Source organism: Alexandromys fortis, unplaced genomic scaffold (genome assembly GCF_014885135.2).
Source record: "Alexandromys fortis isolate MF-2015 unplaced genomic scaffold, M_Fortis_MF-2015_v1.1 scaffold_181, whole genome shotgun sequence".
Lineage (NCBI taxonomy): Eukaryota > Metazoa > Chordata > Mammalia > Rodentia > Cricetidae > Alexandromys > Alexandromys fortis.
This window is the reverse complement of record NW_026068069.1, coordinates 2595308-2622874: the sequence shown is the minus strand read 5'-3', so window position 1 is coordinate 2622874 and position 27567 is coordinate 2595308. Positions and strand designations below refer to the sequence as shown.

The 27567-nt window shown below is 43.6% G+C and overlaps 1 protein-coding gene across 1 annotated transcript in view; it reads left to right on the top strand.

Moving 5' to 3' along the window:
- Megf10 (multiple EGF like domains 10) overlaps positions 1 to 27567 on the top strand; it is a 155685-nt gene that overhangs the window by 77299 nt on the left and 50819 nt on the right. The window contains exons 6-7 of the mRNA XM_050120904.1: positions 21611 to 21857; positions 23988 to 24108. Coding sequence (XP_049976861.1) covers positions 21611 to 21857; positions 23988 to 24108 — 368 coding nt within the window. The remainder of the gene's footprint in view (positions 1 to 21610; positions 21858 to 23987; positions 24109 to 27567) is intronic.

Below are 27567 nucleotides of genomic sequence, written 5' to 3'. Positions count from 1 at the left end.
AGCTGAGCTTAGTTTCCTCAGCAGAGGGAGGTCACTGTGGGAACGTAGCTATGGTGGTTTAACTACTGTTCTTGACTTGGTTTAAGTAAGCTACTTTCTTGGTGATGTCACATGTTGAGTTTGATTCAGAAATAGAATGGTGTGGTGTTAACATGTCCATTTGCCTCTAAACTCTGAGATGAAAATGATGGATACTCATTTGCTCAGATAACTTTAAGGAGATGAATCTGCAAAAAAAAAAAAAATCCATGAGCATGTTGATGCTTGCTTAACAAAACTCCAGCATACATTGTGGCTGTCTTCATTATGAGAGAGTTACAAGCCTAAAATGATGTTTTCTAGGTTCTAAGAAGGCTGCACTCAAGGCCCCCACTTTCAGGATCACGACATTGGAATGATGGAATGTCACAGAATACAGTTACTGTCATACATTTTGCAGCTAAAATTTCAGTGTCCTGGCAACTTGTTGCTGTGTGCAAAATTGTGCCTTTTTCTTCACGACTTAAAAATATAAGAGGAAATACAATACTATATTGCACTAAATAAACAAAGAGTTAAACTCATCCAAGAGAAATAATTGCTTTCCAAAAGTGAGCCAGTTCAAACAGCCCAATGGCGTTTTTTGAGACTAGTCTGGAAGAATTTTGAGTTGTCCAGTTAAACTGACTTCTAAGAATTTTACTTGCTTTCTTTGGAATTTGGGAAGATTTTTTCTTATTTTGCTAAGAACACCTTTAGACTTAGGATTTCTTGGCTGTCCCTGAAGCTGCATCTCCTGGGGGAAGCCTTTGTGCACAAAACATTCAGTGTCAAGAGCCTGCTTATTATAACTTTGATAGGGAATATGAGAGGTGTGTGTGTGTGTGTGTGTGTGTGTGTGAGAGAGAGAGAGAGAGAGAGAGAGAGAGAGAGAGAGAGAGAGAATAAGAACATATAATGAATGTGTATGAGTGTGTATGTGTGTGTATGAGGGTGTGAGGGTATATGTGAATGTGTGAGTGTGCGAGTGTGTGTGTGTGTGTGTGTGTGTGTGTGGAGTCTGCTCCAGTGGGTAACCGTCTTTCAGAGTTTTGTTCCACTTCTCATGGAGAGCAGGGAGGCAGGGTGGGCACTCTGTCCACATGCAATTGAGGCAGAATGTTTGGGATGTGGGATTTGGCTTGTGTCCATTTTCCTGGCTGACTGGCCGCAAATATGAGACCACTTTCATTAACTTTTCTAACTTTAAGCCCAGTTGTACCTAGACATTTTGAAGAAAAATATTATTGTAAAGTGGGAAAGGGGGAAATGGCTGGGTTCTTTATTTGAAATGGGTTTCTTACTCAGCTCAGGGCAGGAGGCTGTGGAATAATTTCAGCTGCTTTTTCTCCTAAAAATTGGAGACTATCTCAAGTTAAGGGCTCAGACTAGAGGGCATTTGTGCACAAAACAGAAGCCTACAAGAACTTTAGACTCTTTAAAGCTGACTTTGGCCTTTGAGAAATTAAGAGGTCGCTCTCTGTGTTAAGAGTTTTCTGACTCCAATATTCTGAGATCATACGATCTAACAATAAAACGTGATAATTAAGCAACTTTTAGTTTATTCTCTACAATTCATGTTCGGGCTTTGTAACAAACAAAATTATAAATAAATGTGAACAGATTTCTGAAGCCTTTAAAGATGCTCCAAGAATAACATTCCCGACACTTTTTAAACCCACAGCACAAAGAGGCTAAGAGCAAACTCTGCTTTGCCAGAAGGCAGGAGCTTGGTCCTCGGAACCTATCTTACAACTATCTGTAACTACAGCTCCAGGGGCTCTGATGCTCTCTTGTGGCTTCCATGGACACCTGCACTCAAATGCAGAAACCCCGTTGCGTGCACTACACACACACACACACACACACACACACACGCGCACACGCACACGCACACACACACGCACACATGCACACACACACACACACACACTTGCACACACATGCTCCCTCCCACACATCGTGTTGATGTGAGAAGAGCATGCTGACTCTGAAGTCTGTGTGTGAGGACACACCAGGACACAGATTGGGGACTGGATATCCTCCGAATCCTCTGTCCTTAAATCCTTAAATACCCGGTGAGTTTGGTAGGACTGAGAAACTGGCATTAGCACATTGGTATCAAGCAAATCCCAGATGCCCCGTGTTAGTTTCCTCTTCTCTTAGACAAAAATGAAATAAGATAGCGGCGTGTGGTAGTGATGGATTTTGGTTTTCTTTCTGCTATAGGCCCTCTTGGCGCCACACTGTACTAGGTTGTCCCGGCTCCCCGCTCTCTTCTGTCTGTGTGGATTTCTTGGTCTGTCCTTGTTTGGGTGGAGGAAGATGGTGAGAATGTCGTAGGATATCCAGTCTGCCTCTGTGTCCCTGGTGTTTGTCACACAGACTATAGTCCACTCACACCTGTGCACTGAGCAGAGTCTTACCATCATTCTGTCACAAAAAGGAAGAGGTTGTCGGCTGCTGGCTGTTATCAGTGGAAGCTAATCATGCAACAGGAGCTTCTTGCTGCCCTCAGGACTCTGAAGGAGGCGCAGGGGCTAGAGAAGTCACTGAGCAGGGGCTGCTGAGCTAACACCCTGGGGCCAAGAGCCCAAACCTCCTAGCCTTCTTCCGTGTCTTCCCAGTGCCCGCTACTGAAAACGCTTAGTGTTCAACCAGAGAGCAAAGGAAAAGTAGTTAAAAGACTCACACCTGCTTTTGTGGGACGGGCAGCGAGGGCTGCATTTTGAACGGGGAGGCGATGCACTGGTAACTCCTGGGTTGGCTCAGTTACTGTCTTCGTGCTTCTGCACACTTGAATTCCTCTATAACAACCCAATGATTCTGTCTCCCCTCCTTATTTGACAGAGCCCCCATTTCACAAACGAGAATGTTTTCACCACCTTCTCCAAATAAGGAGAGTGTTGTATCCGTGGCTGCCTACCGTACGCCTTTCCAAAGTTAGTCACGGCTCTGCCATGTCCCCTGAATGCTACAGTTCACTTGAAGCACTTTACACCTAAAATAAAACAATAATCAGATAGCGTGAAAATAAACATGTGGACAGAGACTCGGCAAACAGAAAATTACCAAAAGCTGCTCTTGGCCGCATAGCCCCAGCCGCGGCGTCCTCCTCTCCCGTCCTTGGTTTCCATCTCTCTCACCCAGAACCTCAGCTGCTTGAGGTTTGTTAGCCACAGGAATGGCTCAAGTCTTCATTGCTGAAAGGGTGGTGCTCCCTTTTGTCCCCCCACTCCCTGTTTGCGTGCTGCCATTTTCTATTTCCCTCACCACAGGCACGGGTACGCGAGATAGTTCTTCCCATTCCCCGTGTTCCACCCAGGGAAAATGTCCTCCAGGCTCTCTGTCTAGCAGCAACCCAGTTTCCCCCTTGATAATCAGGGTCAGGTGACGGCAATACATTAATAACGATCTCACACACACAGGCTCTCATTTGCTTTCTTCTCAGAAGGCGTAGGAAGCCAAGAGAGATGGACATTTTCAAACGCGAGGTTTTCAGATCTTTGCGTGAGATCCGATAGGACTGGTTACCGTGTCAGTGGAGAGTGGGCTTCCCCTCTGAGAGGCAGCCAGTGTGTGTCCAGCCCCCAGTGAGGCAAGTTGAAGGATTGTTCAAAGTCGGTTTCCTTAGAAAGCAATCCTGATGTATTTGACTAGAAACTTGATTAAAGTGGGTTTTGGAAAAAGCCCACGCATATTTCTCTTTCCCTGGCATCCAAATGTGTACCCCTGCCCGTATGACTGAGTGACGCTAATTCATTTACCTGCCTCCACCTTCCTTCTCCTCTTTCCTGGCCTCATCAATCTATCTGTCTGAGCATCGGTCCTCTCTTCCTCCGCCCCTCCCACTGGGTGGTAGCTGCTGGAGGCGGGGCGGGGGATCCAGCTGTTATTAATATGTTCGTCTTCATCGTACTTGGCAAGTGGCTGGGATTATGAGACTGAATGAATTGTGTGAGTCTGAGAAGGTCATCCGTGTGTTCACTTTGAGGACTTATTCTGAATGATTGCAGTGTGCAGAGCATCGTACTGGATGCTGGGGATAACGGAAAATGATGACGCGTGGTTTACTGATCTCACAGACGTCAGAGAAAAGCTGAAATAATAGACCAAGGGAAGATATTGGGGCTGGGTAAGGTCGGCAGGGTTCTGGAAGGACAAGGGCAGGCAGGGTTAAAAGTTGTGCCAGGAACAGAGAGCAGACATGAAAGGCTGATCGAACACAGACTACTAGAAACTACTACTTCTAGAAACTTCTCCGAGAAGCCATAGAGAAGGAGCAGAGAAATGAAGAAGTAACTGTACATTCAAGAGAAGGCTTTGTTGACTTTCTCGGGGGCTCTGAGGCTGTGGACTCAGGTGAGAAAGGAAATCAAGTAGTTGGGGAAATGATGACTCCAGATGGCAGCTAGGACTGGGACGGCATCCCAGCTCTGGTGTGTGTGTGTGTGTGTGTGTGCACCTGTGACTATAGAGGGCCCTGGCTCCCTGTGAGCCACCTGTCATGGGTGCTGAGAACTGAATTTAGGACCTTGATGAGAATCCTGCCCTTCATTGCCCACCTCTCTCTCCAAGCCCTCAGTAGCATGCTTATGCACTTCCCAGAGTCTTTCTTTCTTTGCGTTGCAAACCCTTTACCTTTACTATGAGGAGTAATCACGCTTTTGTTTTCTGAACCTATAGGATTTTCTTTATAATTTTTAAACAACTGTCGAGACATTTATTTCTCCTTCGGCCACAAGGTACAAGTGGAAGTCCCAGATGAGCCAGCAACCAATAAACAGATATAAAAGCTTGTCCCTCAAGCTCCTTAATTTCAAGATTAAAACCAAACGGAGGGAGAACTGGAAATTAATTTTGGTCCCGAAAACCCACGAAGGGGTTTTGTTTGGTCACTAGTGACATTCCTGATATGCGCAGACAGTAAAAACGTGTCTTGGAGGCAAGGCTGGCATCAGCATTTCCAGGTGCAGCGCAAGGAACACCAGGGACCTTGTGAATTAGGGAGGCGTGCTGTGCAGCAGGGAGCAGTAAGATGCTGCCTGCAGGGTGTTTGAATGGAGGAAACTGTCTGAAAGATGTTACCAGGCACAATTTGTAAGGTACACAAAGCTGAACATGTTCCCTAGCAAAGTCTGTGGTATAGATCTATTACCCAGACACAATGGTGCGATCGATGTTGTCTGAGGAGAGGGAGCCCTGGGAGCCCAGCCCCCAGAACCAGTAGTTAAGATGCCTTTTAGCCCTGTCAGAATCACTTTAGCAATCAGTTTGATGGAGCGGCCAGAGCATGAGATCATTGGATTCACTGGAGTGAGGGTGCAGATACTGATGAGAGGTGGGAAGAGAATGGTCCATCAGAACCAACTGAAGGCGACTCACTGATGGACCATCATCTGTGTGATGAGCACACACAGAAACTGCTAATTTTGTTTTTCTAAAGGAGCTACTACCTAAACCGAGACTGCTACCCCGCCCCCACTCTCCCAGTCTGACCTGACCCCAGGTCTTATCCTTTCCTTGTGTTTCTGGGTGTCGCTTCCTTAATGCTTAAGCTAAGAATAAGGTTATCTACTCCATAGTCACGTGAGGATTAAACAATGAAAACATGCCCCGCCTCAGCACTGTGCCTAGCATCATCATAAGGGCAAGTCAAGGATGCGTGCTGTGCTTTTGCAACAGCCATTGCTTTCACAGATGCTGTGCCTGGCATCATCATAAGGGCAAGTCAAGGATGCATGGGATGTTTTTGCCATAGTCATCACTTTCGTACTCACTTAGTCTTAGGACCATCAACAGATGGAGCAGCCCCTTCTGACGGCTCGTCTTGCTCGGTAGGCCATGCCTCTCTTTAATAGGACCCTCCTGTCAATAGGGCTTGCCAGGACATTCCTGATACAGAAGCCTTAGAGAGGTGGTTTTGTTTTGTTTTTGTTTTTTAATTTATTGCTTTGTTTGTTTTACATTATTTCCAACCTCTGATAAAGGTCATTTGTACAAGATGCACGCACATCTGGTTTGTCCTATATGGGACATATGACTATTACAGATGTTCATATTGCTTGTGCTAGCTGTGCTCAGATGCAATGGCTGCAAGAAAAGACTGGGCTGTCATGCTGTTTAACTCAGCACCACATGGTTTATTAATTAAAAAAAACCCACTTTATCCAATATCCACTTTCCAGCAAATCTTGTTGGCTTAGGTACAAAATCTAACATTTGTTCCCTGTTTCCACTGCTGGCATCACCTTCCAAGGCATCGTCCTCTCTTCATGGGTAATGGCAGTAGTGTCCTTGCTGACTTCCCCACTTCTCCCTCAGGCCTATCAAGAATCAATTTTCTGTCTTGAGGCCACAGTGACCTTGTGAAAACACGCTTCAGAGCAGGCTGCTACCATCCCCAAGCTCTGTGTTTCTCAGTGTAATCCAAATAAACTCCATGATCCACTAAGTCGTGCATGATCTGCCCCATCCCCCAACTTTTCATCCTCCATATATGCCGTCTAAGGTCTCATACTGCTCAGCACTTGCCTTCCAGTTCCGGGACATACTGGTTTCCTCTCTGCGTTTGCATTTGCTGTTTGCATACTCAAAGGGTGTCTATTATTGCTATCACATTTCCCTTTCGACTTTTAACAAAAATGGTCCTCCCTGAGAATGTTTGTCTTGTTTACTTGTTGGCTGTTGTCTGGTTCATCTTTCCCTCTAGGTTGTAAGCCCCATAAAAAAATACAGGTTTAGAAAAAAACGAAAGTTCAGGTTTTGGTCTGTTTAACTCACTGTCATCTAGCTTCATTCTGGGCATACTGTAACATTCAGTAAATATTTGTAGATGGAGGGAATAAAGGCATAAATGTGCCAGAAGCAAGAATGGATACACCTGGTAGTTAGAGATGGCATTCTGTGTCTTTCAAGTCGCTTTCTACTTAGAGAAAGAACTGATGGCCATTTTCAGGAATGAACAGACAAGGCATCTTCAGGAATTAAGAAAGAAGTGGCCAAAGGTCTGCCAGTGATAGGGCATGACCTGGAGCCATTCGTTCTGCTGCCTTAGTGGGTGCAGACTCCTGTGGCTTCAGGATTCACTGTTGGTCGCGTGCAGTGTAGACTGTGGTCCCCAGAGACAGCAGGGGATTCCTCCTGTATACTGATAGCTGAAATAAAACTGTAAGAGTTAGGTGAGGTATACCAGATGTATGGGAGTGTTTTCTTCTCCAGACAGAGATGTCTACACCCTGATGTACTATAAGCACCAAGGATTTCTAACGTGGGGATGTGACTTGTGAATGATGGGCCGAGGACTAAGAAAATTGACTAAGACAGCCTTTATGTGGATGAAGAATGTCTACTAATCTACTTCCTCCTCAGTTTTTTGCTATTTCTTCCTCATGGGGAAGATTCTATAAGGTGATAGAATTTAACTGTTAATCTGTATCCAATTGGAGTATCAACAGCAAGAAATTAGGCAAAGACATTCAGACTACAAATTATTCTAAAGCACACAGCAGTGAATAGAATTTCATTAACCTTTTTAGACTCTCCTCTTATCAAATAAATAGCAAGGAATAGCTTAGTCCATTTAAAAAAAAAACATATTCAGATAGGGAGCTGAAATATTGGTTCATCACAGACCTTTGTAATTTTCTTTGTTTAAACCTATTAGAAGCATTTCCCTACTGCAGTAATGTATTAGCTGCCTGCTCTGCTTTAGGTGAAGTGATGATGGTTGCCAGGATGGTCCTGCGGGTTCGCTGGTTACCTTCTGCTATTGTCTAGGCCAGTGCTGATTCAGGTTGATCCATGTGTATTCACACATATATCGTGAGTTGCCCGAAATAATGTGTTCTTGATTGTTTTACAACACAGTGGGTTTCCTGGCTAGAACCAGTATCTTGTTGGTGACTGTGTCAAATAATCCTTATTTAAATAGTTAAAACCGGTCTCGCTGAACATAGTGGACAATGAGGACTACTGAGACCTCAAGAACAATGGCAATGGGTTTTTGATCCTTACTGTACCTATTGGTTTCGTGGGAGCCTAGGCAGTTTCGTGGATGCTCACCTTACTAGACCTGGATGGAGGTGGGTGGTTCTTGGACTTCCCACAGGGCAGGGAACCCTGATTGCTCTTTGGGCTGACGAGGGGGGGGGACTNTTTTCTAAGGAGGAAGGCCCCTTGCTGTAGTTTTCTAAGGAGGACAGTCCCTTGTTGTAGTTTTCTAAGGAGGAAGGCCCCTTGTTGTAGTTTTCTAAGGAGGAAGGCCCCTTGCTGTAGTTTTCTAAGGAGGACAGTCCCTTGTTGTAGTTTTCTAAGGAGGAAGGCCCTTGTTGTAGTTTTCTAAGGAGAATGGCCTCTTGTTTTAGTTTTCTAAGAAGATGGCTCCTTGCTCCTAGTTTTCTAAGGAGGTTAGTTTCTCTTCTGTTTCCAAATGGAAGGTTAAGAAGCCTTTTCTTACCAGATTTCTTTTGAGATCCATACCCAGATGTTGGTGCCACTCTGACAAAAGCTTTCTCCATGTCACTCACCATGGAAAGACCTCCAGTGAATAACTTACTTCTCAGCACACCATGATGTCTTCGGAGTTCTCTTCATTCAGGATTTCCTGCCTTAGACCTCTCTTCAGGCATGCTCCTTCTAAACTTTCACCTCTGCTGTTTTGTTCAAGGACCTCAGAACATCACAGTTGACTGTCTCCTCCCAAGTCTCTCCAGCTGCTGAGGGACTCACATTAACTTGCCTTTTTAAATGGTGTAATGGTAAGGTTTGTTATTTACTCTTTCTTCCTCCATTGCCTTGTTCTATGCCTTGTTAATTTTATTCTTCTTTGGTCAATATAATAGCAGAGCTAACCAGAAATGTGATCCCTTAAGCAATATCAAAATGTGATATAGATTTTATAATATCTGTAAATTAGTATTTGAAGTCATCCCTGTTGTTAGGATTTGGAGGTAGGAAGGGTAAGGCAGGCCTCACTGATCTGCTAAGCTAAAGCATGCAAAGGATGTCCCCCTCCCCGTCCCTTCCCTCTCTCTGATATGGGCTATACTGAAAGAGTGAGGAGGGGAGGTGGGCATAGTGGCCAAGACAGTAGTTTTAGGGTCTGATCCTGAACAAGCAGAACTGGTTCAGTGACCTGGGCCCGGAAGGAACTACCTGGATGTGTTCCGTCTGCTTCTCAACCATTTAGGAGCCTCATGCCTCTCATATTATCCCACTTACATCCTTAATTGAGAATTCATCTGCACTTTTTGCCTCTACCTGAAGGATTGAGTTATCCAATCCACAGTGTGGACTATGTTAGCAACTTTTTTTTTTTTTCAAAAGCAACTGTGCCATTGCATGTGACAGTCTAGATAGTCTCAACCTCTTCCTTTCCAATCTCATTCTCCCAGCTGTATTTTTTTTCTTTATAACCACACATACTCTGTTTTGTATTAATAATAAACTGCTTGGTTTCTGGGCCTTCTCATTTTCCATCCCCATTATTCTTTACAACAGAATCTTTCACTTGGCAAAGCTTTTCCCGATTCCCACTTTAATATCTGGTAGAATCTTTCTCATTCTCTAGTTTTTGTTGTTTCTCAAGTCATACCTGAATAATTTACTATGCTGCAGCTCATTTACTATATTTTTATCCACATAACTACTTTTCCTCTATATTAACGCATTCCTGCAGTCAGTAATGCATTGATATAAATGTTATCCTTAGACTGAAAGTTAGTTAAGAAAGAAAGTAAACATTATAATAGCACAATAAGTGGTCAATAAATGGAAGTCATTAATCACTCATCTCTCTTATTGGGATACTGAGTAAATAAGTAGATTTTAATGTAGCTTTGTGTTTTCTATGAGGTTTGTAATGAGAGTTCTATCTAATGTTATGTGGGATAGATAAAGTACAAAGCATTTTGTGAATGGAAAGCAGTGCACTAGATTGCAGCTCCAGCCTTTATTTCATTTAATATACTATTCATGATTTTTAAAAATGGTTTAGTACCATTTCACAGTGGTATGGTACATCTACTGACACAATCAACCTATTTATTCTTGATAATACAAAGTCACGCAGTGCTTAATAAATGCTCTTCCTTTGAAAACCCCTCCTTTCCAGCTAGCTATGAACCTGTGTGTATGTTTCCACATTCCATGCTGAAGTAATTTTCCCCTTGTAGGCTCTTGAAGATTTGATAAAGCCTTTCACAACTTAAACATGTTTCGTCATTTTCCCTTACAAGCTTTTGGCTTGGCACTAATGAGAAATCGACTTCTCAAAGAGGAAGAAATTAAAGTCAAACACAATGAAGGTAGGGAGGTGCTTTCCGAATGGTTTTACCAGGGATTCCAAGCCTCTCCACTGAGAAGCTCCTAAGATTGAAAGAGAACTGAATACAGCCACAAATGGGAACTGTCAGAAAAAAAATAAACAAAATAAAATTGCCACAAAACAGTTGTGGTGGTGTTGAATCATCACCCCATAGCTTTCCCCAGGGTTTTGAAGGGAATAATTTACTTGATATTAACTCGAGGGGTAAAGCCTGCTTCTGCTCCCTAATGTAGAAGAAGAACCCAAATATTCAGAAAGAATTGCCATGTACTTTACTCCATGACAAATACAAATCTAGATCCGCTTCATGGCTTCCTGAACCTGGATGATCTTTTTGTGCCTGTGTTATCTTTTCAGACTATTGTCTCTATAAATACCTACATCTCCAGGGTCCAGGAGTAAATTATTACTCTTCTGAAACATGCAAGGTCATAGAGTTTGAATTCCAGGCAAAATTATGAATTTTTCATATTCCCACCTGGGTTGATTTTTATTCTGTTTTAAATTATTCTGACCCAATTAGAAAGCTTGACCATGCCTGTGCTCTTTAATATTGAAAGGATGCATTTTATTTATGTAGCCTTCTCCTAGAGGATAGCCATGCCCTTGAGGCATTCAAGTCATATTTTTAATGACATTAACTCAATGTCACTTAATTGATTTTTATACTTGGCAGCAGAGAGTGAGGTTATGCACTGAGGGTGGTCAGTAAAAAATCCTGCCTTTGAGTTTCGTGGATGCTCATTTTACTAGACCTGGATGGAGGTGGGTGGTCCTTGGACTTCACACAGGGCAGGGAACCCTGATTGCTCTTTGGGCTGAGGGGGGAGGGGGACTGGGGGGGGGGAGGGGGAGGGAAAGGGGTGGCGGCGGTGGGGAAGAGACAGAAATCTTTAATAAATAAATAAATAAATACTCAGAAAATGCCTGAAAGCAAACTCTAAAAAGTCACCTTTTTTTTTTCTTTTTCTGATAGAAAAACACTTTTAATTTGTAGAAAACCTGAACATTTGTGACTCTGCCTGGAACAAATTAGGAACACAAGATATATAAAACTAATGAAGGTAGGAAATAACAAAATGAGAACATTTATCTCACTTACAGAGACTGATTCAGTGGATTATATAATAGATATTATAGGAACATAGCTCTTGGCTGAGGAACAGATAGTTTTAGCTTAGTGTCTTGTAAAAACTGGATAGTTTCACCATTCATTACTGATGCATCAAACTAACTAAGGCAACATCAAAAAAAGTTATATTTCAATGTACTAACACTTTCTCCAGTTGTCAGAAACTAAATTTTCTTGAGGAAACCTTATTAAAACTTTCAAGTCTTTCAGTCAGTATCGATGGTCTGGGCCTAGTTTTCTTACTGTAGGGTTCCAGACAGATCATTTAAGGCCCTTACTGATGCTTAGCCTCATATCCAAAATAAGATGGTCTCTACACAATGGGGGACTTGCATATGTAATCCTTCAAACTCATCTTAAGCTCCACCTCCTCAGTGTAGCCCTCTCTCCCCTTCCTCTCTCCCTTTGACCAAGGATTCCATGAACAGAGGTGCGGATGGAACCAGGCCTTCTCTTCAGAGTCCTGTGCTCTTTATTATCAAGTATACATATTCTTATGTGATAAATCTCATTGTGGTCTTGCCTCTTCTAATATATAATAAATTTTAACCATAGGTTTTTGCCTTAGTCAGGAGTAAGTAGTATGGGCTCAATAACAAGAACTGGGTAGCTACAGAAGATGTCTAACAACCTCTTAATAAAAGCAAAAACATTTATATATACATATGGTATGACTTTATAGTGCAAGTTTCTATGTAAAAGCTTCCCTGGTTATTATTCTCTTGACATCAGGAATACATGTAATCCCCTCCAATCTTTACATACCCCCTTTATATCCTTGAGATTTTCCTGCACTGTGGATATAGTCATCAAGATGTTCTCACACGGACACTAACATTTGTGTTTAGATATATTGAGGTGTAAGCATTTCTTACCCTTTCTTTCTGGTTTGCGGCATGAGATAATCCTACAATGAAATTGTAAAATCACAGCCTAACCTTTAACAAGAAGGGAGAGTCTTTCTCAGTCAGTGACTAAATTAATCTGAGAGGCACTGGGCGGCTTTCCACGCTGATGGCTGGTATTGTCAGCCCGTGTGAGTTTTTTTTTTTTCTTCTTCTATGTGATGGGCACAGGGTTCAGCACTTTCAGGGGACCTGGAAAATGCATTTTTTATTGTTCTTTTTCGTGGATGGAGACACTTTACAGAGTTGTTTTATTTTTAAAGCTGCTTGATGTTTTGAATGAGGCTCTTTTCTTCTGCATCAGCAAAGGGGATGATGCACCAAGCTTGTTAGCCTGAAGCACAAGGAAGGAAATCACAGGAAGATGAAAGCCTGGGATGGAGGAGGCTTAAAAAGAAAGGGTGTGTGTTTCCGCAAGAACTGTGCTTTTCTATCCTTTGAGACAGCGGGAAATTATTTTGGTGTCTTCTGAAAAATACTCCATAGCGAGAGTTCCTTGAAAGTGGCTTATTTGTACTTTGCCTCTATATTAGAAGATGCATGTGGGGGTGGGGGAGAGGGGTTTTGTAAATTTTCTTCCCTGTTAATTTCTCTCTTGGCCACACTTTTTTTTTTAATGTTTAAACGCGTCCTCAGCCAATCCTCATGCAAACCCGCTCAAGTCACGGTGCTGATCTGTGCCTTAATAGATACTTGACATTTCAGCGTTAAGGGTCCTCAGAGCCTCCTTACTTCAAGCAGTAATCCTGGTGTGGCTGGTTGTGTAGCACCAGCTGACATCTTTCAGCATGATGAGCTGGAGCACTAAGAGCCAATGTGTTATTACACACACACACACACACACACACACACACACACACCACAAGTGTGTCATAGAAACATGTCTCCAAGGCTGTTGACTCCATGAAATTCCACAATTACACTTAGATCCCAGAGGCATTAAAATAAGATTTAAAAAATAATCCTGGCCTGGGGCTGAGGAGGTAGGCCAGTTAGTAAAGTGTTTACGTAGCTAGCAAGAGGAATTGAGTTCAGTCCCTAGAATCTGCATAAAAGGAGCTAAGCTTGAAGGGTATGCTTGGAACCCCAGTGTTGGGTATAAGGAGACAGCTAGACCTGAGTTCACTAAGTAATCAGCGAGCTCACTTGGTACACTTAATAAGTTCTAGGTCAATGAGAAACCTTGGTTCAAAAAAAAAAGTGCATGGCACCTGTGATAACGCCCACAGTTATCCTCTGGCCTCCACATACATGTGCATATTCACACACACAAATTCAGGTTGGTTCGGTTTATTTGGAATTGTTGGATGTAACACAAGCACACACAACTGGATGCTTCTGCTAGAGTATAATTCTGAACCAACTTCCCAAGAGAAGGCTCTTTATAGGTCAGGATGTGTTTCAGAGTCTCTTTGGTAGTCTTAGTTGGTGAACCAGGGTCATAGGTAAGGAGGCTAAATCAGATCAGTGGAATTGTGTGGTACCTGCCAATTTGATGAGACTGTCTAGACTTTATTTATGCCAACCTGTTTCTCTGTGCTGGGGTGGAGATTACAATGGAATTTGCCTCTTCCTCTTCTTATGTTTATGAAACCCCTGTATGAATCTAGACTGGTGGACATACAATCACCGAGTAAGAAGTGTCTAAATATACATGTTTTGCTTTGTTTTTTGATGTGTGTGTATTTATTTTTCATCTTTGTCAGTTTTATACCCGCATAGAATGAGTTTCAGTCATGTCACCCCCCACTGATCTGTTGAAACTCCTCTTCTCAGCAAGTCCCCCCTTTTTATATCTTCTTGTTGCATGTGACCCACCTAGTGTAATTAGAATTGCTTGTAGGCGTGTGTGTGTGTGTTGTCATTGGAGAATGAGAAACTTATCAGTGGCTTTGCCACCGAAGAAAATGCACTCCCCACCCAACCATTAGTTGCCGATAGTCCCTCTGTGAGGATATGTTTATGATCCTCACAGATGCATAGGTATCCATATCTATGGTTTATAGGTAACCATATCTATGGTGAGTTCATCATGGTGCAACAAATATGTCACAGCCACAAAAAAAAATGTCTTCTTGCTTCTCATCTCCCCCTCCGTTGGCCCTTGCATTTTTTCCACCTCCCCTTCTGTGACGTTCTCTGTGCCTTTGGGGAGGTGAAAAGATGTCCCATCAGTCAAGGGCGACTGCATTAATCTCTACTCAGTTCAGTTAGATGCTTCCCCGATGAAGGCGGAGGACAGAATTAACCTGTGGATGTAAACATGTGTGTTTAGAAGGCAGTTTGGCATCATGATCATTTAGCAAAAACAATCTTAGTAGGTCCCTCACCTGTGACTTTTGAACTCCCCAGGCATGAGCTCTGGACCAGGTTTACGGTACTAGGTGTGAGTTTTCTAGGTTTACGGTACTAGATATGAGTTTTCTCTTGTGGCGTGGCAGACCCAGTTTTTAATTATCATTTATAAATAACCTATAAGGCAGTACTTGCTTTTCTTTTTAGAGTTGCTGGATAACTTATGTTTGGAATTTATATTGTGAGAGTCAAGTTGACCTGTAGGGTGTGCACACCCTGAACACACAGCACAAATCAGACCAGGGCAGGGGCATGCTATTCTAGCTTCATAGACAGCAGGGATGCTTCCCTAGGGCACTCACATCCTCAGGGCCAGGTACTCCAATGTGTGGGATCAGAGAGCTGCTACTCGAATCTGGGCGGTGTCACGGGTAAAAGTGCCCTTTGTATCATATGTTCTGCCGTCTCCATTCTGAGAAAAGAAAAGGAAACGTAACAAAATCTGAAGACTTGCCGAGGTGCTGTAGCTGTAAGTAGATGTGGTCCAGCTAGGGCCCCAGGCGTATTAATATAAAATGGTTATAACCACTCCATGTGCCAACTGGTGATCAAAAACTTCTGCAGCAAGACAAACTTGATGGTAAATATCACCTCAGGACAAAATGATTTCATCTCGTCCTCCCTGCCTCCAGGAGAAATAGTCATGATATCAGACAATGCATTAATGTCCTTGTTCCTCCTGCAGAGAGCCTCCCGGTTTGGCATTTTCATTTGCCCCCTAATTGTATTCTTTCATTGATTTTTTTTTTATCTACATGAAGACAAGAGATGCTGAACAGCATCTCCGTTTGCTCAAAGACTTTTCTAAAGTCGGCCTCATTTTTAATACATGAGAGGCTGTGTGCGTGGTGGGTCGTTTCTATAATTTCCAGTCTGATGAACCTGCTGCTGTAGGCTTTAAGTTGGAGAACTGTCATTCTAGGCAAAATCCAGTATTCCTTCTCAGGTAAGGAGCTGCGAGACCTTTGTCCTGAGATGCTGGTTTCACAGCAGGTGCCCTCTGCTTGTGTGTCGGTGTGATGGAAGACAACAGCATTCCAAGCACTGGCTTGAGTTGAGCCCTTGCTTGCAGTTCAATGCTAAATGACTTTGGGCAAATTTCTGTCTGAGTCCATGTTGCAGAAATGGGATAATTCTGCCTATCTAATTGAGTTACCATAAGGTTTAAATAAATTGTCTCCATTGTGCCCCTCATAATGCCTGGCACCTGGGAAGAACTTAGAAATGCCCCTCCTCTCTCCAACACGATCTCTATCCCCTGTGCCTGAAAGCTGGGCTGACAGTTCGAGATAGCTTAGGGGAGAATAATGCACCTCGAAGATTTTGATGGTTTAATGGGTGGCTCAACTTGGAAGTTGTAGCTCTTTACATCCACAATCATGTTCATTCATTTCCTATCTAGTCTTTGAGGGTGGCTTATACGTTAGCTGCCACGCAGACCTAGTTTTCAGGTTTGTGTGCTTCTAAAGATAAACACCAAAATGTTTTCTTTTAGTTTTTAAATTTTTCTTTGTCTTACAAATACTAGCTAGTATTCGTTAGTTAGTATCCAGAAGAATGACTTTCCCCCTGACATTTTCATGCACATATAATTGTGCTTTGCTCTTATTTTGTGCCCCCAGTATCATCTGCCATAGTTGACTTCATTCCTCTCTGAGAACAGTGGGCTCTTTATTTCTGTGGACACATGTCAATGTTCTTTTACAGTGAGTTTCCAATTTCTTACTGTGTGATATGATTGTCACCTTACAGGGGATCCTTAAATTGACGATCCCCTGCATTTTATTCCCTTTGAGAAACGTTCTACATTCTCACTGTTTCGGCCATTGCCTAGCCTCAGCTCTCCTAAACACTAAGTTGATTAGCCCCAAAGAATTTCTTACTTAGTAGCTATCAGCGATCTACCCTACTGCAATGGATCATATTAGATAAAACATAATTGTAGGGTATTCTAGGCACCTAAAAAACACCATTTTAAACACTATCCAGAGGTAAGCCAGACCCAAAAAGAGGAACATGGGATGTACTCACTCATATTTGGTTTCTAGCCATAAATAAAGGGTATTGAGCCTATAATTCGGGTTCTTAGAGAAGCTAAATAAGAAGGAGAACCCAAAGAAAAACATATAGGCATCCTCCTGAATATTAACCTTCATCAGGGGATGAAAGGAGACAGAGACAGAGACCCACATTGGAGCACCGGACTGAAATCTCAAGGTCCAAATCAGGAGCAGAAGGAGAGAGAACACGAGCAAGGAACTCAGGACGGCGAGGGGTGCACCCACACACTGAGACAATAGGGATGTTCTATTGGGAACTCACCAAGGCCAGCTGGCCTGGGTCTGAAAAAGTCTGGGTTAAAACCGGTCTCGCTGAACATAGTGGACAATAAGGACTACTGAGACCTCAAGAACAATGGCAATGGGTTTTTGATCCTACTGCACGTACTGGCTTTGTGGGAGCCTAGGCAGTTTGGATGCTCACCTTACTAGACCTGGATGGAGGTGGGTGGTCCTTGGACTTCCCACAGGGCAGGGAACCCTGATTGCTCTTTGGGCTGACGAGGGAGGGGGACTTGATTGGGGGAGGGGGAGGGAAAGGGGAGGCGGCGGTGGGGAAGAGACAGAAATCGTTAGTAAATAAAAAAAATATATTTGAACATGAAAAAAAAAACACCATTTTAACGCCACAGGCAGATTGGCCCCATGAAAGGTGCTTGTAGACAGTGTACAGAAATCCCAGGCAGGGTTTGAAATTGATGTCACATCTTAATATTATGGTGCTTTCAGACTTTTTATTGGAGTGCACTAATCCTTGGTGTGTGAAATGCAGGAAGGGCACTAAGCTTACCAGGATGGTAAAGTGTGCAACAGATAAAATACCCCCTAAAACATGGTGGATTGTTGCTTGCTTTTTCTCTTAGTGCCTAGAAGATGTGTATTAGAAAATGTGAGGAAGCCAGCAACATCAGAATACAGGAAAAACCATGCATCAGCTAAGGCCCCACGCGTGCCCCCTGGTGACATGTTACCGTGGGGACCACTAGGTTCTCTGGCTCTCCTTGCTCTCCCAGATATTGCATCCAGCCAAATGCTCCCACTGATATTTTACATTTTAAACTCAAATTAATGGCAGTTTCATCTAGTTCGCTGCTAAAATTGGATCACATGATTTATATTGTTTTTAATCTACTTTTTATAATTATGATATTGCCAAGATTCTAGTTCGTTAGCTATTCTCTATATAATTTTTAATTGTGCACAGTGTTCTGAAGTATAATTATAGCTGGGTTATTTTTTCTTCACTAGTCTCCTGTTCCTGGATAATTAGATTATTTCTAATTTTTTTTATTATCGAGAATACTGAGATAAACATCATTATAATGTGGGAAGAGTAAAACGTTATGACTTGGAGCACAGGTTCTGGAGGTGAGTGCTGTGTGCTGGATGCCTCACAGCCTGTAACCTCGAACAAGTCACCCGGCTCTCAACTCCATCATCTATGAAACAGCAGCAAGAGTGATGCTTACTTTTCAGGGTCTCTAAGCTAATCCATCTCAGGACTGTAGAGCCCGTGAACACACAAGCTTGTTTTTGTTCAGAGCTTCCCTAAACTGTGTGATCAAACACGGTGCTTGAACTGAAGATAACTGGTCAAATTCTGCATCCATCTGTGTAAAGGAACATCTCTGCTTCTGGTCAAGACAATGCCAGCTTCTTCTAGATGTGATAGGGATCGGAGAAGAAGCTGCCTTTTAGGCTGTGAGCTGCATAACTCCCTAGGACACACGTAAGAGTAGACGTGCTGGCAGAGGGTAACTACATTTCAAGGGAATCCCAATCGTGTGTAGGCTAGGGCTTCTGTGCTCTCTTCGTTCTCCCCCCAGTTGCCTTCAGACTTCTGGGTGTAGGTAGACTTTGCCCTCTTCCACAGCACATGTTCACCCAGTGCCCACACTGCGGGGTCTTTGTATCAGTGACGTTGTAGGAAAATACAGCCCAAAGCAGGGAGACTGTCACTTCAAAGCATGCCACAGTGCTTAGACAGAGCCAGGAAATTAACCATGTTGGCATGATAATGTTTCTTTGAAAGCCTGCAACTCCTGCCCCCCCCCCATGGTAATATTATCAATTTCTATTATAAATTCATTTCTATCACAAGGGAAGTCTTAAGGTTTTCCTTCCTTTTTCTTCCCTCCTTTCTATTTTTGGTCAAATGCTAAGAAATAAGGGTTGGTTTCTTTCTGCCTGGTTTTATGGGAAAATGTTGAATGGGATGTGGGGAGGCTCATGGAGAGGAGAGATGGGTCCTGTTTCCTCAGCACCTCTTTGTCATTTTGCCACCATTGTGCATTTATAAAATACATTCTGTGATGTGCATGTACTTATCCCCAGTTTTATCACAGCGTCCCAGTGGGGGAAAAGGCCCTACAATAATTTATCACAGGCTTTAAAGGTGTTTTAAAATATAACCTTGGTATCTTTATCAAGAGAATATTATAAGCTAAAATTGCCTTTTGTGTCTGCAAGCTTCCATCCCTTTGAACATGGGAGGGGGCAGGTATTTGGCCCAGTTATGGAAACTTTGAAGAGGGTTTAACAAAGAAAAAACAAAATACAAAGTTCTACAGAATTGCTATGAGTATCTGAACTACAGCTTGTAGTTCTCTGAATACCCAGGTCAACAGCAGGAGAGATGTCTCAGTCAGGAAAGTGTTTGCTGTGTTAGTGTGAGGACCCGAATTTAGATCCCCATGTTAGAAGTCAGATATGGCAGCAAATGCCGTATTCCTAAAGCTGAGGTCATAGAGAGAAGGGATCTGGGGGCTCACTGGCCAGTCAGTCTAGTCAATCTCCGGGAGATCCTGTCTCAGAAACTAAGGTTGCACAATAGAGAATAACCACATGTGTGCACTACTCCACAGAAACCCAGAACAGGGTCAAGGGTACCTTCATGAGTCAGGAATAAGATAATTTCTAACAGGACAGGGATCTGATTGTCCTGGGATTAAGGCAGAGGAAATGGATTAGAAAAAGGGATGTGGATTCGTCTTGGGTAGAATGATGACTTCTCTCACTAGTGATGATGGATGAGATAGGGAACGAGTTACACAGAACTACGGGCTTTACTTTGGATGCCTTTAAAAACCAGATACTCTTGTCTCCGCCCAAGATAACTAAGAGGGTAAGGCGTGTGTGTACAGTTTTAGGATGGTATGGTTTTCTTTTAAGACTGAACGCTGCGATTTTTAAAATCCAGGGTCCTACACTGCAGGCAGCAGAAGAAAGGACTGATATGAATAATAATTAGGTCTGGATCTCATTTTAGAGTTACCACCTAATCTTATTTCGTGAAGGAAGATTGTGAGCTCGTAGGTAATTGCTTCCCTCATCTGCTTTAAGTTCAATAATTCTTGCTCATTGTTTTTAATTCTGTTAAAGAGTGTTTATTAAAATACTAATGAGACCAAAGCCGTGCTGATTAAAAATGGCATTATCCGTTTAAACCTTTTGATATTATGAAATCCATAGTAGATTATGCTGTCAGAAGATGGAGCCTACACTTCGGGTGAGTCACTTGCCATATGCTTAGAATATTGCTTTCTTCACAGTATTATTTCGGGTATTATATATAAAAACATATTTACATGTATGGTTTTTATACATAAAGGCAATTGGCCCTAAGAGTTCTCGATGGAGTGTGCACTCCTGGTAATGGCTGTGGTATCTAATAAACAAATGAACACGGATGTGTACCACGCAAGGTGCGTTTGTATCTGCCATAGGTTTTAGGATGGCTGCGGTTGGGGTTGTTTCCTTCCACTGATACCCCTCCCTCACTGACCTCTGACCCCTAACAGCCGTTCTTCTTATTCAGAGTCGCACTTGGAATACATCTTTCAATTTCTATTTTTCTTTGGGAGGTCCTTGGGCTTACCCACTGACATACATTTTGACCCGTGTTTTGCAAATCCAGGCAGCCAAAGGGCCAGTCAGATCTTTCACACCCCAGCTTCTGATCCACCCCCACCCCGCACCCCATTCCTTTAATTGTCACTGGCTGGGTTTCAGTGCCTCCCACCTGTCTGAGCAGTCGCTGCTGTTCACGCTCTGTCCCTTTGCTGTTCCTTGTCAGCCCCTTACCACCTTTTTCTCACACCAAGGGTGGCTCCATCTTTCCTTGCCTAAAATCCTTCAACTCCAGTTCCTCATACAAAGGATGTTGTCCAAGTTTTAGCAGGCATGATACCTCTGTACAAACTGCTCATTTCCAGATTCCCTCCCAGCCTCTGCTCCCTGTTCCTGCCTTCACAACTTTCACTAGCCCATTCATTATCATGACCACATCAAAGTCTATATTCTGGGCTTAGGGAACAGGAAGAGCAAAGCCCGGAGCTGGGAAATAATATGGTGATGCTTAGCAGTGGGGTGATGCCACAAATGGTGCCTGGTGGGTACCAGGGACCCTGAGCAGCAGCTTGTGCCATGCAGCTGTTGATGCTGCAGCCTGTATGCTCAGTGTAAGAATGGCAATCCAAAGATGTAGTGTAGTTGGCGTTGGCAGAGCGGTTGCTTAGCATTTGGGAAGCTTAATTCAGTCCCCAGCATGGCATCAGTCTGGTTGTGGTGGCTCACACCTGAAATCTCAGCACTCAGGACGTAGAGTCAGGAGTTCAAGTACATCCTTTACTACGTACCTAGTTTGAGACCACCCTGGGATTGAAGAAATATTATCTAAAAGAAACATAACAAACAAACAAAAACCAATGGTGATATCATGATGAAGGCTTACCTTTCTCACGGAACACCAGAGTGAAGAAGTGCCCAGACCCGCCCTCACACTCTGATGCCCTCCTCTCTTTCTCCTCCTTAGCTTGCGACGGTGATCACTGGGGGCCTCACTGCAGTAGCCGGTGCCAGTGCAAAAACAGAGCTTTGTGCAACCCCATCACCGGGGCCTGCCACTGCGCTGCAGGCTACCGCGGGTGGCGCTGCGAGGACCGCTGTGAACAGGGTACCTACGGGAATGACTGTCACCAGAGATGCCAGTGCCAGAACGGAGCGACCTGCGACCACATCACCGGGGAATGCCGCTGTTCACCGGGATACACTGGGGCCTTGTAAGTTGATGAGCCGTGGAGCAGCACCACAGATACTGTGTGCCTCGACTTCTATTGCGCCCTTAATAGCTCTGCCGGGTCTAGGGTCCAGGTACCACTGTGAGGGCCACTAGGGCCTGCTACTGCTTGACTTTCCAATGCTGGAGCTCAGCCAACATAACATATAAGGGCATATATGTTATAAGCCAATATATAACATCCAGGTTCACTGGATGGTGGGTGAATGAGTATATTTGGGGGTTGTCACAGCAGGTGTAGATTTCTGTTACAGATTTCCCACAATTCCATTCACCGTCTAGGAATAGTTGATAATGGTCCGGGCGGTTCTGCTCTTGTGGCAATTAATTGGTTATGTCCTGGTGGATCGAGAGCCTATGAGCAAGACCAAAATGCTTGCATCCAATGACAGGAAATGACGTGAGCAATCCTGAGTCACTCAGTGCTCATGGTCGCATCTGTTTCTTTACGAAATAAAAGCACACATAGCTCAGCTATTAGGATGCACTGCACACAAAGAGTTGAATTTTTTTTTGGAGAACATTGAAATAAGTCCTCAATATCTATGTATTTATTTTGGGAAGGGCAGTCTTTGGTTTGTTTCTGTTAACAGAATAAAAGGCAGAATTTGGAGAGGGGGGGAGGAGAGAGGGAGGGAAGGCGGGAGGGGGAGAGAAATATTGTCCTCTTACTGGGAAAATTATGCTCGTAAATCACAGAACTAATAGTTGGGGAAATGTAGCTGATTAGGTAAATATGTCCTCTTGACAGTGCTAATGTCTGCAGAGCTAAGGAAAAAACCGCACTGGCCTAGAAAGCTCTAGTTTTCAGAATAGATGGTTGTTTCAAGCTGCTTAATTGTTTATATCACTTTTATGGGTTTTCATCAAGGCCAGCATCAAATGGGGCTGTGGGAAACTTGGAGGCATTTCTTCAGAGCAAAAATACGGGTGCTTTGAACTGGCTTTGTGGGAGCCTAGGCAGTTTGGATGCTCACCTTACTAGACCTGGATGGAGGTGGGTGGTCCTTGGACTTCCCACAGGGCAGGGAACCCTGATTGCTCTTTGGGCTAATGAGGGAGGGGGACTTGATTGGGGGAGGGGGAAATGGGAGACGGTGGTGGGGAAGAGTCAGAAATCTTTAATAAATAAATAAAAAATTAAAAAAAAATAGGATGCTTTAGTGGGGAAGGTCGAAGGATGGCAGGGCGAAGTGGGGAAGGGCGAAGTTGAAGGAGTGGGGCTTGGCGTTCAGGAGACAGGATGCTGCAGCCTGATTGTGACTTAACACACGGAGGGAATGCGTGAGCATCTAGATCTGCTTTCATGTTAGGACAAACTTCCAAAGAAAAGCAGGTTTCACTCCAGCGCAAGAGCTTAGGAAGACAGCTAGGGACAGCTTCTGTCACCAGGGTGTGGTCACTTTTCTTTCTGCAGCTCTCGAATGGGAGAGATTTTCCCCCTATGCAGAGCCAGGTGGATTGCTTGCTGGGAGTTCATGCTGTGCAAGCCTAAGGATCTGAGTTCAAATCCCTACCACCTGCATAAAAGAGCCAGGTGCGGTCTTCAGGGCCTGTAACCCTGGTGCTGGGAATCAAGGGAGGGAAGAGACAGGGGATCCTGAGACTTGCTGGACACCAGTTGAGCCCATAGTCAGTGAGCTCCAAGTTCATTGAGAGACCCTGTCTAAGGGAATAACTGGAGACTAGAGAGTATACACTGCATCCTCCTGTGACCCCCATACATGCGTATGGGCAAAAACACCTGTGCAGACGTGCACACACACACACAGACACACACACAGACACACACAGGGACACGCATAGAGAATGAGAGAGCACACGCACAGATTCACATACATGAAAGACAGATGAGAGGAGAGAGAGAGAGAGAGAGAGAGAGAGAGAGAGAGAGAGAGAGACCTCAAACTTAAAGAAGGACCCAAAGAAGGATCTAATGGTGCATCTAGATGCTTCCAGCTAATGTGATTAGTGTTCTGAATGCAGATTATGTTAATAATTATCAAATGAGGACAGGCTGTATATTTTAGGGTTCTGGATGATGTGTCTGTGAATCTGAGGATCATGTGCTTGGATAAATAGCAGGGTCTTGTGTTTCACTTAAATCCCTCAGTTGTGAAGATCTTTGTCCCCCTGGCAAACATGGGCTACAGTGTGAGCAGAGATGTCCCTGCCAAAATGGAGGTGTGTGCCATCACGTAACTGGAGAGTGCTCTTGCCCTTCTGGCTGGATGGTAAGTGTCCCTTCCACCCCCAATAATCACACATTCCAGAACGCACAAGCAAATGTCCTTTGGAGACTTTAGCACAAAAGACAGTAGCAACGATGGCTATAATTCCCACACTGAAATAAGTAGCCACTTGAAAACAAATCCTTCAGATCAGAGAAGCCAGAGGTAACTTCACCCAGACTTGTCCATGAGTGTATTAAGAACTCCCGTAGAAGTAAGAAGGACCATGGGCTCTGCATTTGCCCCAGGAGAAAAAAAAAAAACACAGATATCTGATCTCACACATAACCATAGCAACTGGTAAGTGCTGAAATCATCCAATAAATGCCTCCAGGATTGCTACTGTCTATGTCAACATCCGTCTTAGCAGGGTAAATGCCACACGAAGGTACTAGGCTGTTAGAAAAGTCTGAAGAAACACTGAAGGAAATCAAGCCGACCGAGAATTGTAGAACTTGATGTGATTGTGAGAATAAGCCAGGCTTACAAACTTCCCATACTTTGACCAGAATGCTTCTGCTTTATGTAATAATTCTATAGGCTTATTGCTATGTAGGCTGCAGTGTTAAAGCATTACTAAACACACAGGTGAAGCCAGGAAAGAGTGTTAGTTCTTGTTTCTCTGAGTTGGCTTAAATCTGTCTGCTTAAAGAAAACAGTATCTTTCAAGAGCAGATTACACTACCTTGTCTGCCCAGGACCCCACACTACCTTGTCTGCCCAGGACCTCTTCTTGAACAGTTTCTTTATTGTCGTGGTGACGTCTTTATTGTCAGAGCCACTAAGACCCTTCTCTTCTTATTCTGATTTGTTTCTCCAAAGCTTTGACTCACCGGACTGCCCACCTCTGTGCCTTGCCCTTTTTGGTCCTCCACTTCTTCAATTGCCATCTCTCCCACTTGTCTTTCTAAAGGACTCGTCCTGATCCTTTTCGTCCACTGCAGCGTTTCTCGGGTTTCAGTCTTATTCCCCTCTCCTCTCACATAAACACTCTCTGGGAACGTCACTCAGACATGTTAGCAGTCACCTGCCACTTTCCCAAGATTTTTATCTTACCTTCCCCGAGTCCTAATGGGACACAATTACCTGTTAGTTACTCCAACCTTGGTAATCTGTGGTCACAATGTCACCTACCTTGTGGGGGTAGAATTACTCTTTAGTGTCAGCAAGGAACATAGGTATGGGCCTTATGACTGACATAAGGGAGAGCTTTTAATCCAGGGCCCTGGGGAAAACATACAATGAATTGATCAGGCCCATGGTGAAGGCCAGAAATTGGTCAAAGTCTGATTCTAAAAGCAAAGTGTGGGAGCTAGATAAGGAATAGAGTTGGGGGTGCAGTCTTTTGTTGAGGGCCTGAGGATGGAAGGATCACGGGGGTAGTTCCAGCATGCCCAGCAAAGCAAATGTTAGGAAACTAACCTACCATCTGCCTTTCAGCCCCTTGGATCTGAGTGCAAGCCAACATCTCTTAGAAGCCAAAGTAGAAATGTCAGATTATCTTTGACTCCTTTTGTTCTCTCAACCCCTATATCAGCCTTCTGCCCTTGCTTTGTGGTGAGAAAAGAGTCTTGTTGAAGTGACAGGGTCCAGGGAGCCTCAAGATCTCTGAGTTAAGGACTGCAGGCGTTTCACTTTGAGGTCACCTCATCTTGAGGCTGAAACGTTCCCTCGTCACCTGGAGGTCACGATGTGGGAAGGTGGAAGCCACGGCCTGGGACTATGAGTTCAGAAGGCAGACAGATGGATCCACTCTGTGGGTTCCCTGGAACCTGCCCTCAACCACTTCCTCTAGGCCACAACAGATGTTTCTTAATAGAAGCTTCCAGACACATTTTCCTCTGTGGGTAACTGAATTCTCAACTTAAATTTCTCCATTGCGACATCTTATTTGTATTGTTATTTTAGATGTTTCCAAAGGTGAACTTGCATTCCTGTCACACACACACGCGCATCTCAGCCAACCATGTTTCCACTGCTTGCTTACACTAGACTTTATTCATAGCCAATATCTTACGAGCATTCCTGAAAATTATGAGGGACCATGATAGGTCATTAGAATTAGATCCTGAGAAATTGAGAATTTTGGTCAGCTGTTAGCTGGTCCTCAGTCCATCATTCTTTCAGTAATGTTATTATATTCCGCTAAGTGCGATAGGATGTCCTAACACGGAGTGATTAGAGCTATTTTTGTATCTGCTCTTCTCATCACCCATGAACAAGGCAGGCAAATGCCGCTTATCATTGAATCTCGGTGCTTAGCGCAATGCCTGGCATGTGGATGATTCTCAGTTAAGCACCAATCTGAATCATCTCTCAAAGGCTTTTATGGCTCCAAGAGCCTGTGGAAGAATCTTTCCTGTTGGTGGATAGTTTGAAACCACCAGAGGAGACTTAATTAGCTCACCAACTGCCTTTGTGGGTAGCCAGTAGTTAGGGAAAATGTATTTCTTACACTATCCAGAATAAACATTTAGAAGACCATCTGGTGTTCTTAGCTAAGCTCCAATTTCAGAGTACTCACAGTCTGTCTCTTAAGAGAGAGAGAGAGGACAATGAAAAACATTAGGGAAATCCCGTTATGTGGGGAATGCTGTTTGCACTAATTATGACTCCAATAAATATTCTAATGATTATAACTCCAATAAATCAGAGACTGTAAGCCCAAGGTTCATAGCTAAGTGAAGCAGAAAACAGTGGGTGTTCACTGATATACTGAGATCTTGGAACCACGTCTTACCTTTCATCCACACAGGATTAGAATATACATGCCTGCCCTTGCTAAGGACAGCTCCTAGGGTGAGGAGAAATGTCCTAGTGACTTGTTGGGGTCTCTTCAGGGAATGAGTCTGCATCAGAAATGTTTATTGAACCTTCTTGAAAATGTGTCTTTCCTTCTGGAACCAAGGTTAATTCCTGTAGAAGTCTTTCTTAGGCCATGCTATTGCTAACTCAAACACACACAGTTTCAACCTAATGCCCTGTTACATCCTTTGGTTATTTATTTATTTATTTCATTTATTTTACATACCAACCTCAGTTTCGACTCCCTCCTCTGCCACATCTTATGAAAAGAAGCCAGAGATAGTAGGTAGCCTTTGGGTTTTCTGTGGAAATCAGAAGTTGCGGATTCTCAGTGAGTATTGTTGATGTAAGGTGCGTGTAAGGCACAGGGAAGAACGCCTAGGAGTATTCACATAATAATTTTATGTAACTCCACATTAGGGTTCAGTTTTTATTATGAAAATTTCTTAGGACCACTATCCTGCTGTCTCTGAGTGCATCTTGAGATTTGGGCTTATCAGGTCAATAATTCAGTCTGAAATTCCTCATATTTTAAAGATGAGGAACCTTTTGTGTTCTAAAATGCCCTTAATCTAATTTTCTCACAGCCCTGTTCCACAATCTCTCCCTCCCTTTCTGTTGTCCCTGTTTTCTTCCTCTGCCTTCCACGGTTCTGGC